Here is a 16,193-nt window from a genome sequence, read left to right as displayed (position 1 = left end):
TGCTTCCGTAAAGTTTTATTTCGGTTAAGAATGCAAAGTCTTTTGCCAGTGTGTGACTCCGATGCTTGGCAGCCAGATCCCACTCTTCTGCCCCCACTCGCAGATCTTGCATTTTTCTGTAGCTCAGTTGAGGAGGTCAGATAGGGTCTGCCTTTTGAATTTGCAAAAATGTCCTTGGATATTTTTTTTTTTTTAACTTTGAAGGCCTGCATTAGAAGCAAGAGGGGAATGCTTCTTCATAGAAGGCGTGCAGGAACACCCTCACAACTTCCTCCATAGTTTCTTTTATACAGTAAACAATCATTTAGGACTCTGTTCACTCAAATTCATTTTGGCTTCTAGAGGGCGAATATCTGTGCAAACCCCCAAACAGCAACTGTTTTAAAAGCAGCTATTAGACCACCCTGCTGTCTTTAAATGCTTGCATGGACAGGCCCCTGAATACCCCTCCCAACTTCCTCTCCTGCATGCCCTCAAGAGCGCCAATCCTTCCAGACAACTCCTTTCCTTTACTCCGCTGACTGCCTCAAGATTGTCTTGCACAAGACTCCACGCTTTCAGCTGCTGCACACCAAACATTTGTTCTGAACTACCACTAAGCCTTGTGTTTTCATTTTGTTATTACCATTCTACTAGACATCAGCCTGCTCCAAGTGGCGTACAACTATATCGAATCCAATATACATAGCACATTAAAATATACCCAAACTACCCCCCACCTTCTACCATCCCATCACCTATCATCAAATCTCTTCCAGCCTCTGGCATTGGCAGCATATACATAGCAAATTATAAATGAAATAAATCTTATCTACTTATCTACTCCCTAAATATGTATTTAATTGGACAGCACACAACCGCAAACTTAGGCCACTCATGCCAGTTCACCACAAATTATGTCCAAATGAAACATGCAAATCCTTACTTACTCCTTCTTTATTTATTCCTCAGGGTTGTGCCAAGTTTTTTTTTTTTTTTTACTTTTTCCTGAATGCTCAAAAATTAGACTTCAGTCTGACATTCAGCAGTCTGAATTCCACAATTCTGTCCCCTGCCTCCTAGAATGCCATGTTATGAAACTGTATTCTATTCATCTGTTTCCTCGTGGGTGTCTGTAATAAATCCCCCAGTGCTGTGCAGAAAGTGCATCTCGGAACGTACCTAGAGACGAGCCTCCATAAATACCCTGGCCCCTCACCCTTCCCCATCAGCTTAAATTTCACCCTCTCCTTAACTGATCCAGTGTAACCTTTGCAATAAAGGAGAATGCACTACATCTAATAAGGTTGTCAAAAATCATTCTAGCTGCCACTTTCTGCATCATCCAAAGGCATTGCAGGATTTTCTGTGTAAGGCCCACAAACAAGCCATTACAATTATCCAGCAGTAGCATTACTGATATCTGTACAACCACCCGAAAGCAAGAGGTATCAAAAAAGAAGAAAAAAAAACCCCTGCATCTGGAGCCAGGCTACCTTAACTTCCAGGAAAAAGCTTAGGAATGAGTTTTGACCCAGGCCGTCCCCTGAGACCCACATCCTCCAGCCCAGCCACCGGAGGGACTGTGTTGTAATGCCAACATGGGCTCTGCTGGGTCTTAAACTTTTCACAGATGGGTTCTCTCCCCCCCATGCCAGATCCCTTCACTATTCCAATTGCGCATTCTGATTGCAAGTTCCTCGAATACCTCCGTTCATTTAAATTTATTGCCTTGAGACTAAATTTGGGGAAAGGCGGAATATCAAATGTCCATAAATAATAGAGATGTGCATTGTTTATTTGTATCGGTTTGGGCTTTGTTTTTGGGCCCCAGCGGGAAATTTCATTTTTCCCATGGTTCGTTTATTTATTTTTTTATGGGTCCCGATTTTTGTGTTGGTGCACGCTAGCCATAGTTAGCACGCACTAACATTTTAAAGTTAGTTTGTGCTAACTCGCATTAGCGCGCACTAACATGAACTACAAATATTTCAGAAATTTCGGAAAAATTATGTTTGTTTTCGGTGCCCTCGAACCATGACAAATTAGACAATTTTGTTGAAATTGTCTAATTCATGAAAAACGAAAGCGCAAGTCTAATAAGTCAATATGCAAAGGGTGTTGGAGGAGCCACCCGAAACCCTCCATGAGCTGCCCTCGTCCCCTCTGCTCACAGCCCGGCCTGCAAACACCGCTTGCTCATGCCTAGTTATCTCCAGCAGCTCTCACACCTCTGTGTATTTTCTCCAAACTGGTGGCAGTCCAGCTCGGCGTGCTGCTGCAACTATCTATTTCCATTACTTCCTGTCAGAATAATAACAACCTTTTTTAAACAGGAAAAATACCTGCAACAGATGCTATTTTTTTTCCTATCACATATGATAATGCCTTTTTATCTCAGAATTTTTTTTAAGTTCTGAATGTGGATGAGTCGAGTCCTGGGTATTTATTTATAAGGCATCATTACCATGCACAGCTCTATAGAAGATGAAAAACAAGAAGTCCCAAACAGTATACAGTCCAAGTTTGCCCAAAGAAGATCAGATCATTTCCTCACAGTCATCTCTAAGCGATTGGAGCTGAGACTTGCACTTGGGGGTTTCATAGTCCTCATCCTCTGTCTTCATCTGCGACATCGTAAAGCTGCAGGCGCTGTGTGCGACTGGCAGTGGAGCCGGGCTTTAATCCATAGTCGTGTGCTCTGCAGCTTCAGTTTCTCTGAAGGTAATGTATGTCAGGCATAAGGCTGCTACTGATACCTCCCCAGAATACAGGCTATCCCTTTGGTAAAAGCCATGCCAGCCATTACCACATTTAAAAGGCCAACCTGCCTTCCTGGCAGTCAGTTCAGTGGCAGTGACAGCAGGAAGGTTGCGACTTCACTCCATTGAACCCGGCGAGTCTCACCCAGTCCTGATTTTGTCCCATGGCATGCATGAAATTGTCCTTCTGATTTTCCTAAGAAAAGCAGGATTTGCGTTTCCCATGCATGCTGCGGGGCAAATCTCTAGCCCTTGATCAGCCTGTGCCAGTGGGCCTGAGTGAGACGAGAATCCTAGGTGGTAGGTCGGCAGTGTGTGGGCGCACAGTAGACATGCACTTTGTAGTCTGCATGGCGGCTGCTCATCATCCATCACTCATTGCTTCTTGATTACAGTGGAAGTTCCCACCATAGGACAGGGTTTCCCCAACCAGTCTACCATGAAAAAAAAAAATCTGATAGGAAGGAGATGAGGCTCAGCGGCAGTTGTCCTTTTTCTTTCCTTCCTGGCCTGCAAAATGTCCTGGGTCAGGGAGCAGCGCTTACCCGCTGGCACTTCTCTGCAGTCGTAAGTGCACAGGGCCCTGTAGTTCAAACATTCTCCTACTGTCAGGCAGCATCTTGTAGAGCTCTCATCTGGGTTGACAGGAGCCTTCTGTCTATATATATATATATATAATTTTTTTTTTTGGATGTGATTGTCATTGAAATGTGTGATGTCAGAATGGTACTGGGAGCCAGAGACATTGGTTATAAATGATTTATTTCATTCGTTCCCCCACACCTCTTTCCCAAAATGATTGCCTAAGGTAAGCCGGATCTCCTTTCTGGGAGAATGCTGGAAGGAAAACCTTTTCTCCGGACGGAGCCCATCGATGGCGCTGCCCTCCTAGCAGGCATTGTTCCAGCAGCAGCCACCGTCTACCTTTCTTCCTTCCAAAACCTCCCAAGGCCCCATGGACCGGAGACTAGCGATGGGGGCTGGACAGCCAAGTCACCGCTTTTAGTACAGTTACGGTCACGTTTTCCGTGTGGGTGTAATCGGAAAGGCAGCACAGAAGGGAAGTCTCTGTCACTGGCCCGCTTTTATTGCTCTTGCAACTTTCATGGCCCCCTCCGCTCTATCCTCATCCAGAATCTCAAGAAATAAACAGAGCATCAAACAGCATCCTGTTTCCATCCCCCCCCCCCCCACACACACACACACACTCACACACACTCACACAACACACTCTTCAGTCTGACCTTGCAGCCTTGCCCCATGCCCGTGATTTCCCATACTGTGCCCCTGAGGGAAGCTGAGCCAGAAAGTATCGCTTCTGCCTTGCGCCTCCTGTGCTGGATGAGAATGCTCATAGTGGAATATGATCATGCATTAAAAGAACGATTGTGTACTGCCTTTGCTCAAGCTGGTGTGGCATTCGTTTCGGTTGTCAGAGCCGAACGATTGGAAGGCTGCAGTGACAAGTGACTTATGAGGTTACAGCTGCCTTTACATATTGCACTCTTTACTACTAAGACATCAAAAGCCAGCAGCAGTCCTTGTGGATCAGCTCTTGAACTTTGAAGGTGTTAGGCTGGAATGCACTGAAGGCCGAATTTCTTCCTGTGGGTGTCGGATACCCTCTAGTGGCTAAGAGGAGCATGTATGCAAAGCTAAAGATTTCCGGAGAATGGAAAGAAATGTATTTGTAGGGCGCAAATAGAATTACAGGTGGTGCAGAGTAAGAAAATAACACTGTTTAAAGCTGAATGAGAGAGAATCCAGATTTTGCAAGCTTTGACTAACTCATTAAAGTGAACCCATCTGTTCATGTTGATGTAGCCACTGCGTTCTTTCTGCAGCACGATGATGTGGGAGCGTGCATGTTCCTCAGCATGTTATGCTTTTGCACGTTTCATACCTCTCTGCTCATTTCCCCTGAACTTCATTTTACTTTGTTGCTTTTATCTTATTCCGCTGTTTCTCACCTGTCATCCATCATCCTGGAATCTTCATTGTCTTGCTTTGTCCCATCCTCCTCTTTCACAGTGGCCCTGATGAGGAGTAAGTACTTTACTAATTCCATTTGTCCTGTTATCATTTTCTCATGCTAAATTTTTACATTTCTGGCTTCTCTCTTTCACTTCTGCTCAAACTCACTTCATCAGGCTTAGTAAGATGCCGTTGAGGGATGAGGGCTGGGACTAAAGAACCTACAGAATGTGATTCATGCACAGCTCTGAGGGGGTTAAAACAGAGCCTTAAGTGTAGTGGGATTCGTTGCCATTCGGCGCCTAGATTGTAGAGACCAAGATGGCAAACACACACTGTGCACAGTTCCTCCCTGTGGGTGAATATACCTGTGAGCTGCAGCTGCTGCTGCCACCTTCAGGACTTGCCCCATTCCTCCCTGCTCTCTGCTTACCATCACTTTCATTCTACAGTTAGGGGAGGGAGCTAGCAACTCTTCTGGTCACTACGGGAAGCAGCAGCATCTAGAGGACTCACAGCTTGGAATGATCCTTTAAGTATCAAGAGTCAAAGCCAATTAGCTTGGGGGCCTCAGAAAGCTGGACGAGGCCCGGGCCTGACTCAGGGGTTCCCATGTGTGTTGGGGTGGGATGGTTGGTAGGTTGGCGTACCAACTTGGGTTTTCTAGTCATGCCACTAAACATGCCTCCATCTCCACTACCCTCGATCCTTTTCTGAAAGAGCGAGAGCGTCACACAGAGTCTCTGTCTTATGAGAAACATTTTGGCCCATGCTGTGCACATTTGTTCAGAAATACAGAGAAGCCACAACAAATAAACATTGCTCCAAGTTCACAATTGGACAAATAATTGTGTCCCGAATACTTGAGTGTAAAATAATTCCAAGCAAATTTCACACTCAAATCCTAAAAACTTTGGAAAAAGTGCCACAATGTAGTTTGGTTTCAATATTGTCTGGTCTCTGTGCACAGGGCATTTTAGTACTACGAACTTGAATCTTCAATTGAAGAGCACACTCTCCGAGCCTTTCATATTTGCCATTTTTAGTGCCACTGTGATACACTGCACTGGGGGGTTTTGTCAGGAATAATTGAAGCTGTGAGGCTCAGCACTTCTTGAGCCCTGGTAGATGCTGCTATGACTGGCCACATGTGCGAGCTATCCAGTTATACCACTCTTTGGAATATTCTGTGTGACCACCAGTTTCTTGCTGCTTTTGTGAATTTGTAGCTCAACTGGACTCTGCCTCTATTGGGCTACAACATCATGAACCTTTGTTTGCAGCTCCTTGGGGTTTCTCACACATCCACCCCCCTCCCCTCCATTTTTTAAATACCCTCTTCCCATCTCAGGCCAACCATCACAGCATCAGACCTTGGCCAGGGACCACCAAATGTGGTTCTCTCCTGCATTCGGCTAATATGGGACCCTGAGTCTGGCATCTAGCTGTGGCTGAGACTGTGAATGCTGCCTCTTCAGCATTCCCGGCCTGCTCGGGACACAGCAGCAAGGCCTGGAAATCAGAAGGTACTGGTATGACCTACTCAAGTTGAACCAAGGTTGCCACTTCCATTTTATTATCCCTGTCTTCTTTTCACATACATTATCATCCCTTTACATCGGGTACAGTTCTCTTACCGGCTATACAGAAGCAATTGAAGGAGAGTTAAACTTTGGCCAGGGCAAGAGCATTAATATTCCTCCTTCTACACAAAGTACCGTGGATGCTTAGTGGCCAGAGAGTACACAAGCCTTTGGTGTATTGTCAGACCAGGAGCAGTACCCCACTGGGGATTTGTTTTGCCAATTACTGTACTGCATTACTTTCAAATCCACCATATCTGCATGTGTCTCCTTTGTGTGAAAATAGCCTTTTCTTTGCCTCTCTGTATTAATTTGTCTCTTTCCTTTTTTTCTGTTTTTTTCTTTGCTCCTGTTTACCCTGGGAAACTTGTCTTCTGCTGCTTTAATCTTCTGTGATTCTTGTAAATGTAAAGGAAAATCCCACCCAAACGGTAATAATTCACACCTTTCTGGGATTATGGTGTTGGACGTATTGGTGCCTGGGGATCGATTATAGGTGCATTAGCTTACACATATCCAGCAAAGGTGGTGCAGCCCTTAGCCATCCAAATCTTATTTCGACCAACATTTAGCACGGGGGAAGCACAAACTTCTCTTCCCCACATGCAAACCCAGAGCTGAAACACTAAAGGGATAAAAGCAGGAAATCAGCCAAACAGTAACATGTAGGAGACAGGAATCAAACCTAGAGAAGTGTCAGCTGATAAAATAGTTACTGGAAGGAGTAGGAAGAGAACAAAAGGAGTTGGAGGGAAAGGGCAGCTTTGCGGAGAGTCGGGTGCATCAAGTCTCTTATCAAAATCACAGACATGGAATGACTTGGATGTGGTTGTAATTGCCAAATCCCGATGTAATGGAAGTCAGGATTGGGTTGTGACCATCCTAGAGTAAAATCTCTTCAGAAGAGACAGAAAAGAGACAAGTGTGCGAGGAGAATGGCTCTTTATATCAGGGATACAGTAGTAGCCACCTAAGTACAGAGAGCGCAGGGAAAAGCGGAACTATTCTGGATTGCCCTGGGAAGAACCAAAGATTTCTTGGTCCATATGAGTAACATACAGATCTCCAGTCAAGGAAAAGAAGTGGATTTAGACCTGAATCGCATCATAAATAAAGATGGTCTTCAAAGGGGGGAACCTTTTTCCTTGTTTCTTAAATTTAGTTTTTTAAATATATAGCACAATTAAATGGAAGATGGAGATGTTTGTTATTGGGAGGGGGTGGTGTCTTGTTATATTGTATTTACTGAAAAATGTAGGAAAAATGAGTAGTCTGACATGGATGGTGATTTACGTTCATCTACCCAGAATGATAGCAGAACAAAGAGGAGGGATGACAAACCCAGTTTGGATACGGGATGATGCCCTGCAGTTGGGCAGGCTGACAGCTGAGATGGGAATAACTGGACTGGCCAGGTGGACCAGTTGGGTCCTTCTTTGCAGATGTTTCTCATGTATATGAAAGCTATGCCGGCTGTAAATATTCCCTTCCAGCAGTGTTTCCCAGCCCAGTCCTTGAGGCAAATTTATCTCGTCTGAGATAGATTTGCAAACCTGAATATATCTCATGCATGTTTATTCTGAAGATCCTGCAACCCAGGCCAACTAGATGTACCTCCAGGACAGTACTGGTAATGGTACAACATGTGCGTTCTATTCTCCCAGCTTGTAGGTTTAAATCGTCGAGGGTAATCTCTTTGTATTTTACTGTTTCTGTGCAGTTTAGACTAGTCTCATCCATTTCAGGTGCCTTCACAGTTTATTTGGTGGCTTCTGATATGAGCGTTTTTCTTCTGACAGACCACCACGAAAGCACATTGTGGATACCTATACGGAGTTCTATCATACACCCACTTTGAGCGATGCCAGTAAGAAGCGGCTGATCGATAATACCGAAGACTGGCACCCCAGGACGGGAACCTCCCAGTCTCGCTCTTTCCGCATCCTGGCCCAGATCACGGGTACCGAGCGCAGTGAGTATTTATTATGACCAGAACTTTGAACCAGACTGAAGGTCTGTGTACAGGATTGTAGGCGCAGTGACGTGTTGTCTGTTTTCTGTCACTACTGAGCTGTATTATTTGTGCTTTATCTAGTGTTGTTGCTATATTTGTAGAGTATCACAATAGGCTACAACAAGATTGAACTGGGTTATGTTAGCATAGTTTTTCTTTCCCAGTTCCTTTTGTATGGAAGGTTTGCTTGTGTGTGATTGAGTAGCCTACTCATTAAGGCCAATATTCAGCTGCTTATCTGGCCAAACAAGTTAGCCGGATAAACTTATCCAGCTAACTTGGCTGAGATATTCCGCGGCATGACTATGCTGCTGAATATGCATAGCTGCCTTATAGTTAGGGACCTTTGTTTTCAATTTTTATTTTATTTTTCCCTAGAATTTATCAGCAACTATTATAACGAACAAAAATTTGAAAAACTAGTGGAATAAAATGTCTTTTTTCCCCCACTGATTTTCTCCTGTTTTTGTTTGTTACAGTAAAGGCAGATAAATTGATGAGTAAAATAAAAACTGAAAATGTACTCCCCAAGATAGCCAAATAGCTGTCTTTGACTTATCCAGCTAACTAAGCCAGGTAAGGCTGAATATTGACTGGAAAAGTAGCTCCACCCCGGAATGCCCCATCCTGCCCCTTCTCTACATTAACAGACAGACAGATGACAGCTGCCGAGAGCGGCCGAATATTCAGCTGGCTAACTCAGAACTTAACAGGCTAAATGGTGCTGAATTCTTGACCTCCCGATTCTCAGAAAGTGCACCGCATTGGAATCTGAGGCCAATTTACTAAACTGCGACTCACTTTATTGGGCATTATTAGTGGAATAGGCCCTATGGCCGGTGCCTGGCAGTAAATAATGATGGTCAACTCCTGTCGCTAGTTAGTAAAGAGACCCTTGTGTTTGAGTGAGCCTGGTGGACTTGCTTGATGCCTTCATTTTCAAGAATCTGGTGGTCCCTTTCTCTGTGGTACCATCTTGCGGAGATGGCTGTGCAGTTGTTTTGGAGCACTTCCCAACTGTCATTTTATTTTTATTACAGTGGCAGAACCGGAGCAGGAAGAACTGAAAAAGCCAAAGTAAGTGGATTTAAAATTTCTTCCTCTCAACTCAAGAAGTCAGCAACTGACATGTTTGCATGTTTTCTTTCCTGGTGTGAATTAGTTTAACAAGTCGGTGTATTTCTGGCATATTTTTATAATGTTTTATTGTCGTCATTCTGAATTGCAATTGGGGTTTGGCTGCAACTGATTTTCTGTAACTGCTTAAGCCTGGTCTAAATTTGCAGAGTTTTATTTTTATCTGGAGTGTTTGCATGTTTAGATTTGCCTGAGGTGTGTTCAGTTGTTAAGACTCGACCCACTATAATTCTGGATGGGGATGGAATAATTTCCCCTATGAGGAAAGGCTAAAGAGGTTAGGACTCTTCAGCTGGGAGAAGAGACAGCTGAGGGGAGGTATGATAGAGGTCTGTAAAATAATGAGTAGAATCAGTTGTTTACTCTTTTGAAAAGTACAAAGGCCAGGGGACACACAAGAAAGTTACTAGGTAATACATTTAAAACTTAAAAAGAAAAAATATTTTTTTTACTCAACGCATAATTAAGCTCTGGAATTTGTTGCCATAGGATGTGGTGAAAGTTATTAGTGTAGCTGCATTTAAGAAAGGTTTAGACAAATTCTTGGAGGGAAAAATCCATAAAACATCATTGAGGTGGAGTTGCAGAAATCTACTGCTTATTCTTGGGATAAGCAGCTTGGACTCTATCTGACCCCATGGGATCCTGCCAGGTACCTGTGACCTGGATTGGCCACTGTTGGAAACAGGATGCTGGGCTTGATGGACCCTTGGTCTGACCCAGTATGGCAAGTCATGTTTTTATGTTAATGGGGGATGGAGCACTTACTTGATGAACTTACCCAGAGCTGGAATGAAAATCTCCTTAGATTTGTTTTGGTTCTGGCCTGTGCTGAGGATAAAGGTCAGGTTTCCACTTTTCGCCCCAGAAGTGTCCTCAAAGTTCACAAAATTATTCCAGTGTGCCAGTTTACCTGTTTCTTCTTTTTTTTGTTGTGAACTTTAATGTTGCTGTTGTGACAGAGAGGATAAGTTACAAACACTATATTTTTAATAAAGTAGTACATCTGTGAGGTGGTAGAATTCAGTGATGAAGGCAAAACCTTTCCCTTTCCCCTTCGCTCACAGCTGGGGTCTGTTTAAAAGAGAGTTCCAGTAAATGAGACACCTGGTGGCTGAAGCACACTCGGTTTGGGGAATAGAGAGGAAGAATAAGGTGCTGCAGTCAGGCACCCAGCATCTTCGCTGAAATCCCTGAATTTAACTGAAGTTTTAGCTTTCCTGATCCATTAAAAAAAAAACAAAAAAAACAGGAGCCCGGGAAAGTCTCTTAGACACCACCCCCAGCCCCCCCTCTCATTGCAGAGGCTGTTTTTGCAGCAACTGGGGAGAGGGGGGGGACATTGGTGCTTCTGTTTTTATGCCCCTGATGATCCCAAAATGTGTTAATACTCTGGAGAGCCGAAATGGAAGAAGCTCATTTCTTCCGGGTGAGTTCGGATCTCTGGATTCAGTCTGTTAGTTCGCCCATCTGTGGTTTTGTAGTAGATTCCTCTGTTTGTTGTGTTTATAATTTAAACATGCAAACCCTTGCATTTTTTTTAATGGAATAGATTAGTTGGTTGATGTGTGCTGTTGAGATTGAAAAAAATGTTTTTTTAATTTTATTGTGTGTGGTTTTTTTTTATTGTGTGTGTTTAATGCGCGCACATACAAACAATGGAGAAGAGAGAGGCCATGGCATAGCTTTGCCCTTGCATTTTACTAGATCCCTAAGGGCAGGTGACGTGCAGAGTACTAGTAGCCGTACTGGTTTCAGAGAGAACTGGATTGGTTGCAGGTGGTGGTACCTCGCTATTAGACCAATGTAAGAATTGTTCAGAGGTGGTGATGTGGGTGAGCTTTCAAGATCTCGGAGGTTCCTTCCATTCAGCTATGAAGAAGGGACCTTGGGTAGTCCAGAAAGCCCATGTACACCAGCAACTCTTAAGTATGTTTTGTCGGATAAACACAAGAATAATCGCAGCCTGCAAAAACAAAAAATGTCTGTGATCGGCTGTGATGGGCAAGAGCTTGTGCTATACAAAGATTTGTTAAAGGCTACATCCCTATAGGGGGCGATATTCAAGCATCCCGCAATCCTGCAGAGTCCACAGGTACTTTTCATCCCAGTTTTCTTTGCACCAGTTTTCAAAGTCGAAGGTACATGTATGCTTTCACTTGAAGACTTGCCTCAGGGACGGAGTAGCCTGCGGACTTTGGCGCCTGATGTTTTGGCGGATCCTTTTCCCCTGTAAATAGCGTGCATGGATTTGAAAATGCAGTGATGTTTTCCCTCCCCTGGAAACACCGTCTGCTAACACAGCTTAAAAAGTCAGTGCATTGCGAAAGACCCACCTACACTTTTACTTGGGCAAAGGATAGGCAATTTTCCCACTGCCCTTTTTCCCAGGTAAGTAGGTACTTACCCGACTAAATGGCTTAGGAAAATTGCCCTCGTGCTTTTGGTCTGCCATTCGGCATGATTTTGTGTTCTCACTGCTGGCTCAATCGTCGCCCCCTTCCCCCTCCCCCAATGAAAAGAGCCACACAAAGACTGGGTCAGTGCATCAGCATTGCACCAGTTGGATGAGTATTCCCTGTCTGTATATTAAAGAATGACATTAAAAAAAACAAACTTCAACCCAAAACCTTATAGCTATTTCTGCTATCCCATAGTGCTGTTCACGTGGAGGGAGACAAAATAATATATATAAGTGCACAAAATTATGTAAGTAACAAAAATAAGAGGACCCATATCTGAAAGAGTTCCAAATTTAGATAAATCAAGATTGTTTTGTTTTCTTTTTTAATAAGCGAGCAGCATCGTGTGATGTTGGAATTGAGCACACAAGGGACCAGGAACCCCCCTGCATGTAACTTTTCCTGCTGCAGAGATTGTATGTGAATGAAAAAAATGAGCTTGGGGTGTTTGCGTGGGTAGGAGGGGGAAGGGCAAAAGGGAGCGTATAGTGCAGAATGAGCCTGGTTTTAATGTGCTTTCTACGCCATTTGATGTCGTCCTTTCTCTTGTTTGCATCCTTTACTTGTGAAGAACCGTCTGGGTCACTGATGGTTGGCATGAGCTGCGTATCGCATGGAAGCGAAGCCGCGTGGCCTTGTGAATGAAACTTTGAATCCCCCACCTTCTTTTCACTCTCTTTCTTACTGCTTTTCCTCTCACGTTTTTCTTTCACAGGGAAAAGATTCCTATTCAGATTTTTAGTCCTAAATACACCAAATTACGTGACTGGCACCACGGAGTTTCAGCGCGTGTCCTTAATGTGCAGTGATTTCACCAAAGTCGGCAACAAACTGCTGGAGCTTTTACCTCCCACTTTTTTTTTTTTGTTTTCCTTTTATTTATTTATTTTTTTTTAGTTGCTTTGCGAAAACTGTATTTTATGTGGGTTGTTATCCAAGAACAAGCTTTATCTTTACTTTTCTAACAGTTTCCTACCGCTGGGTAAAAAAGAAAAAAAAGGACGTGTTCTGCACTAATCAGTAGAAGATGGGGGGACAAACCTGCCAGATGATTAAATTTTCCTTTATTTGGGGGGAAGGCGATAAAGTTTGATTAATTTTCCTATCAACGGGTTATGAGAGAATGACACCAAAGCAAATGGTCAGAAAGAGGAAGGAAAGCGAGACAGGGCCACAAACTAAATGATCAAGAAACAGCTTGCTTAAAAAACCAAAACGAAGAAGCGAATAGTTGTTAATATTTTATACTGGAGGAGTAACGGGTTCTGGGTGTGAAGGGGGTTTTAGGTTTTGCAGCTGCAGCTCTGCTGCCACACGCCTGGAGCAGAAAGCCGGACTTAGGTAGTTGTGCGGGGGAGGGGGATAAATGCACCCAGTATGAACCCTGCTCAATTTAATTCTGCTTCACTTCTTGTTGAGTCACGCAGCATAGGCATATTTCATTGTAAATGTATCAGAAACAAAATGAATGGATGCATTCGTGCTTCGCCTTTCAGATGGCAAGAAGGGACGATGGAGACATGTCAACCTATTCAGGGCTCTCTCTCTCTCAAGAGTGCAAGAGAACTTTAGCACAAGTTTTAGGGGGCGGTGTGTATGTACAAATATTTATACAGTCTTTGGAGAGAAAACAGGTTTTCTTATCTTCACGTTCTCCCCTTTATATATAAAGTAGATATTTTTGTCATATTTGCAGAAGTATGTGCAGTTCAGGTACAGAGAAGTCTCAGCTAAGGTCTCTGCAATCCAGATGCAAAGGCTAAAAATCTTATACTGAATAACATGTGGAAATACATAAAAATTATTAGTAGTATTTCTGAATACATGCAGTTAAGAACAGTGGCCTTAATTCACCCAAAATCATTTTAGCTTCTGAAGGATGAATAGTGGATAACATCTGGATTTTGGCAAATAAAAATCATAAAAGAAATTCATCTGATATTCAGCACAAATAGAGATTCAGTACAGCTGTGCGCAAGAAAAAGAACAACCATAGACACTCCAGTTAGTCCTGCTCTCCAGCCACAGACTTTCGTACCAACACTTACCTATATTGCTGTTTATTCATCTCTGGCAGCCTTCAGATTTGCATAGGTTCACTCCTGCCAGGCTGCAAACACTCAGAGGTTTGTATTTAGGAAGTAGGCAAGTTATGGATATGCATTGAATATTAAAAAGTGCCCCAACTCAAAAAATGTATGCAGAAAGACATGATTAGCACACATAAAACCAGATTTATGTGCCTAAACCACGTTTCTCTGTCAAGAAACTGGATGAAATCAGCCACGACACTGACCAGCTCTCCAGAACTCAGAACTACCCATTAAAAGGTCTTTCTGAGAATGCACGGGAGTTCCCTCACAGCTGCTGCCTTGTGGGCCCCTCAATCTTTGTTCTTCTGAGTTGCTGCATGGGTAAAGACCTCATTTCTCAGCAAAACCATTTGTGTTTTGCTTTGCATTCCTTTTTGTCTCTTGGCCTCTGGTCTGTTGTGTGTTTTTTCTGCTGCTTCAGGATAGCACTTCCTGAAAAAAGGAAAATATATAATTTAAATTTGAAATACTGTTTTAGCATCCAGCATATAAAATTTCCTTAGTGGATTCAAGGTCTGCTGCTACAGATGGAAGATGTCTATTATGGACACACAAGAGGTGTGCTGTTATTGCTTGAGAGTGGTCCATGATTTCTCTAACTACCCACACTGCACCAGGATGCTCCCCCAAAGCCAATTGCTATCGAGGTTTCAAGACAGAAGCTCTGTACCTGCTGAGTGGGTCAACTGAGCAGGACAAGGCCTCTGTCCAGGCATGAAGCTTGCTGCAGCCATTCTAACTCTTGAGAGTGAGGTCTCATCCAGAGAAGCCTGGCAAAGAGGTGAGAGGTGTGAAAGGGCCATGTTGGCCTCACTGATCCTTCAAGATGCCCTGCTGGATAACTCTGAGTAGACATCTTCCTTGTTGGCGCCGTGCTCATCCAGCACCCTATCAGCAGAGCAGAAAAGCAGAGTGTAAAAGGTCTTGCCCCAGGAAGGGGTGATGGGTGTCATGCATAAGCAATGTCAAATTTCCCCCCCATTGACAAATGAACCATTGACTCAGGGATCTTCAGCTCCGAAAAGGGAGAGGTGGTTGGTGGCACTGTCCACATCTGTGCAGAGTGCATCTTGGGGCCCGTCAGTGTTGAATGACTCTTAAGCGGGGGAAGGTGGTTTTGAGCAGACCTCAATGAGCTCTGTAGAGCAGGCACATGATCTGCCAGTGATGGTCTCTGAGGAGGATGCTTCCCACCTGAACCAGCCTCAGCAGGGCCTCTTGCATCAAAAGAAAAATTCCCATAATTCTGCATGAGCAGGCCAAAGAGATGGAACTAGTTTTGACTTTTATGGCGGAGATCATGTCTCCTTATGAGGAGCTCTGGCACCTTAAGCTATCAGATCACAGGTTTCACCAAAGGCTCTCTTCATCCCAAGGGGAGGACGGAAGCCAGGGATGTTTGATCCATGAGATCTAGTGAGTTGCCCTTCTTCTCTTCTTTGTACCCAGAGATGTTGCTTTATGCTTTATCTTCCTTGCTTCTACATTCCTGATGGATAATGCAATATCTATGTAAACTCACAGTAGTCAGTATATAGCAAATTCACATAGATATTGCCTGATCCACCAGATTTGGCCAAAGATCTTTCATCGGAAGACTTCAGTTACCCAAGATTCTTTTGATGGCAGCTGCATTATCCATAAACTTCAAGAAGGTGAAGGACCAAAGGGCAGATGTTTTTGGGCTATTGCAATGCATTGCACCTCTGGCAGAAAGTACGTCTGTGCCAATTCACCAGCTCTTGAGGGAGCTACAACTCAGGATGTTGCAAAATTCTGTCTTATGGTCACAAGTTGCCTTTAAGTTTAATCTAAAGCATAAGGTTTATCCTGTTCCCCCACTACTCCATATTAGTGGAGTCCACTCTCAAGCAGGCAAAACATTCCAGGGAGTATTTGTCCACACCACTGGGGAAGGACCTGAAGACGTTTGATGTAGCAGGCAGGAAGATGTTCTGGGGTTCATGCTGAGTAGCTGGATAATGGTGCATCAGCTCTACATGGTCCAATACCTATGTGACTCAGTCCAAAACTTGAAACCATTGCTGGATTCTATTCCGGAGCCACAGCATGCTTTAATCATTACCGGACATGATTACTGTAGTTTTGCTGAACAGTGCGCTAAGAGCGTTACAGATAGCCCAAAATGCTGCATCCTGTATTATCTTAGCATGTGGGATCATATCATA

The 16,193-nt window shown here is 43.8% G+C and overlaps 1 protein-coding gene across 17 annotated transcripts in view; it reads left to right on the top strand.

Moving 5' to 3' along the window:
- PDLIM5 (PDZ and LIM domain 5) overlaps nucleotides 1-16,193 on the top strand; it is a 423,776-nt gene that overhangs the window by 211,751 nt on the left and 195,832 nt on the right. For 14 of the 17 annotated variants that reach the window (XM_029597605.1, XM_029597592.1, XM_029597608.1 and 11 more), the window contains 3 exons: nucleotides 6,712-6,729; nucleotides 8,098-8,270; nucleotides 9,353-9,389. In XM_029597605.1, the coding sequence (XP_029453465.1) occupies nucleotides 6,712-6,729; nucleotides 8,098-8,270; nucleotides 9,353-9,389 (228 nt within the window). Of the gene's footprint in view, nucleotides 1-4,772; nucleotides 4,788-6,711; nucleotides 6,730-8,097; nucleotides 8,271-9,352; nucleotides 9,390-16,193 lie in introns of all 17 variants that reach the window. The other 3 variants (XM_029597612.1, XM_029597637.1, XM_029597647.1) reach the window with 2 other exon arrangements.

This window comes from Rhinatrema bivittatum, chromosome 1 (genome assembly GCF_901001135.1).
Source record: "Rhinatrema bivittatum chromosome 1, aRhiBiv1.1, whole genome shotgun sequence".
Taxonomy (NCBI): Eukaryota; Metazoa; Chordata; class Amphibia; order Gymnophiona; family Rhinatrematidae; genus Rhinatrema; species Rhinatrema bivittatum.
Note: the sequence above shows the minus strand (reverse complement) of the source record. Positions and strands in the feature narration are given on the sequence as shown.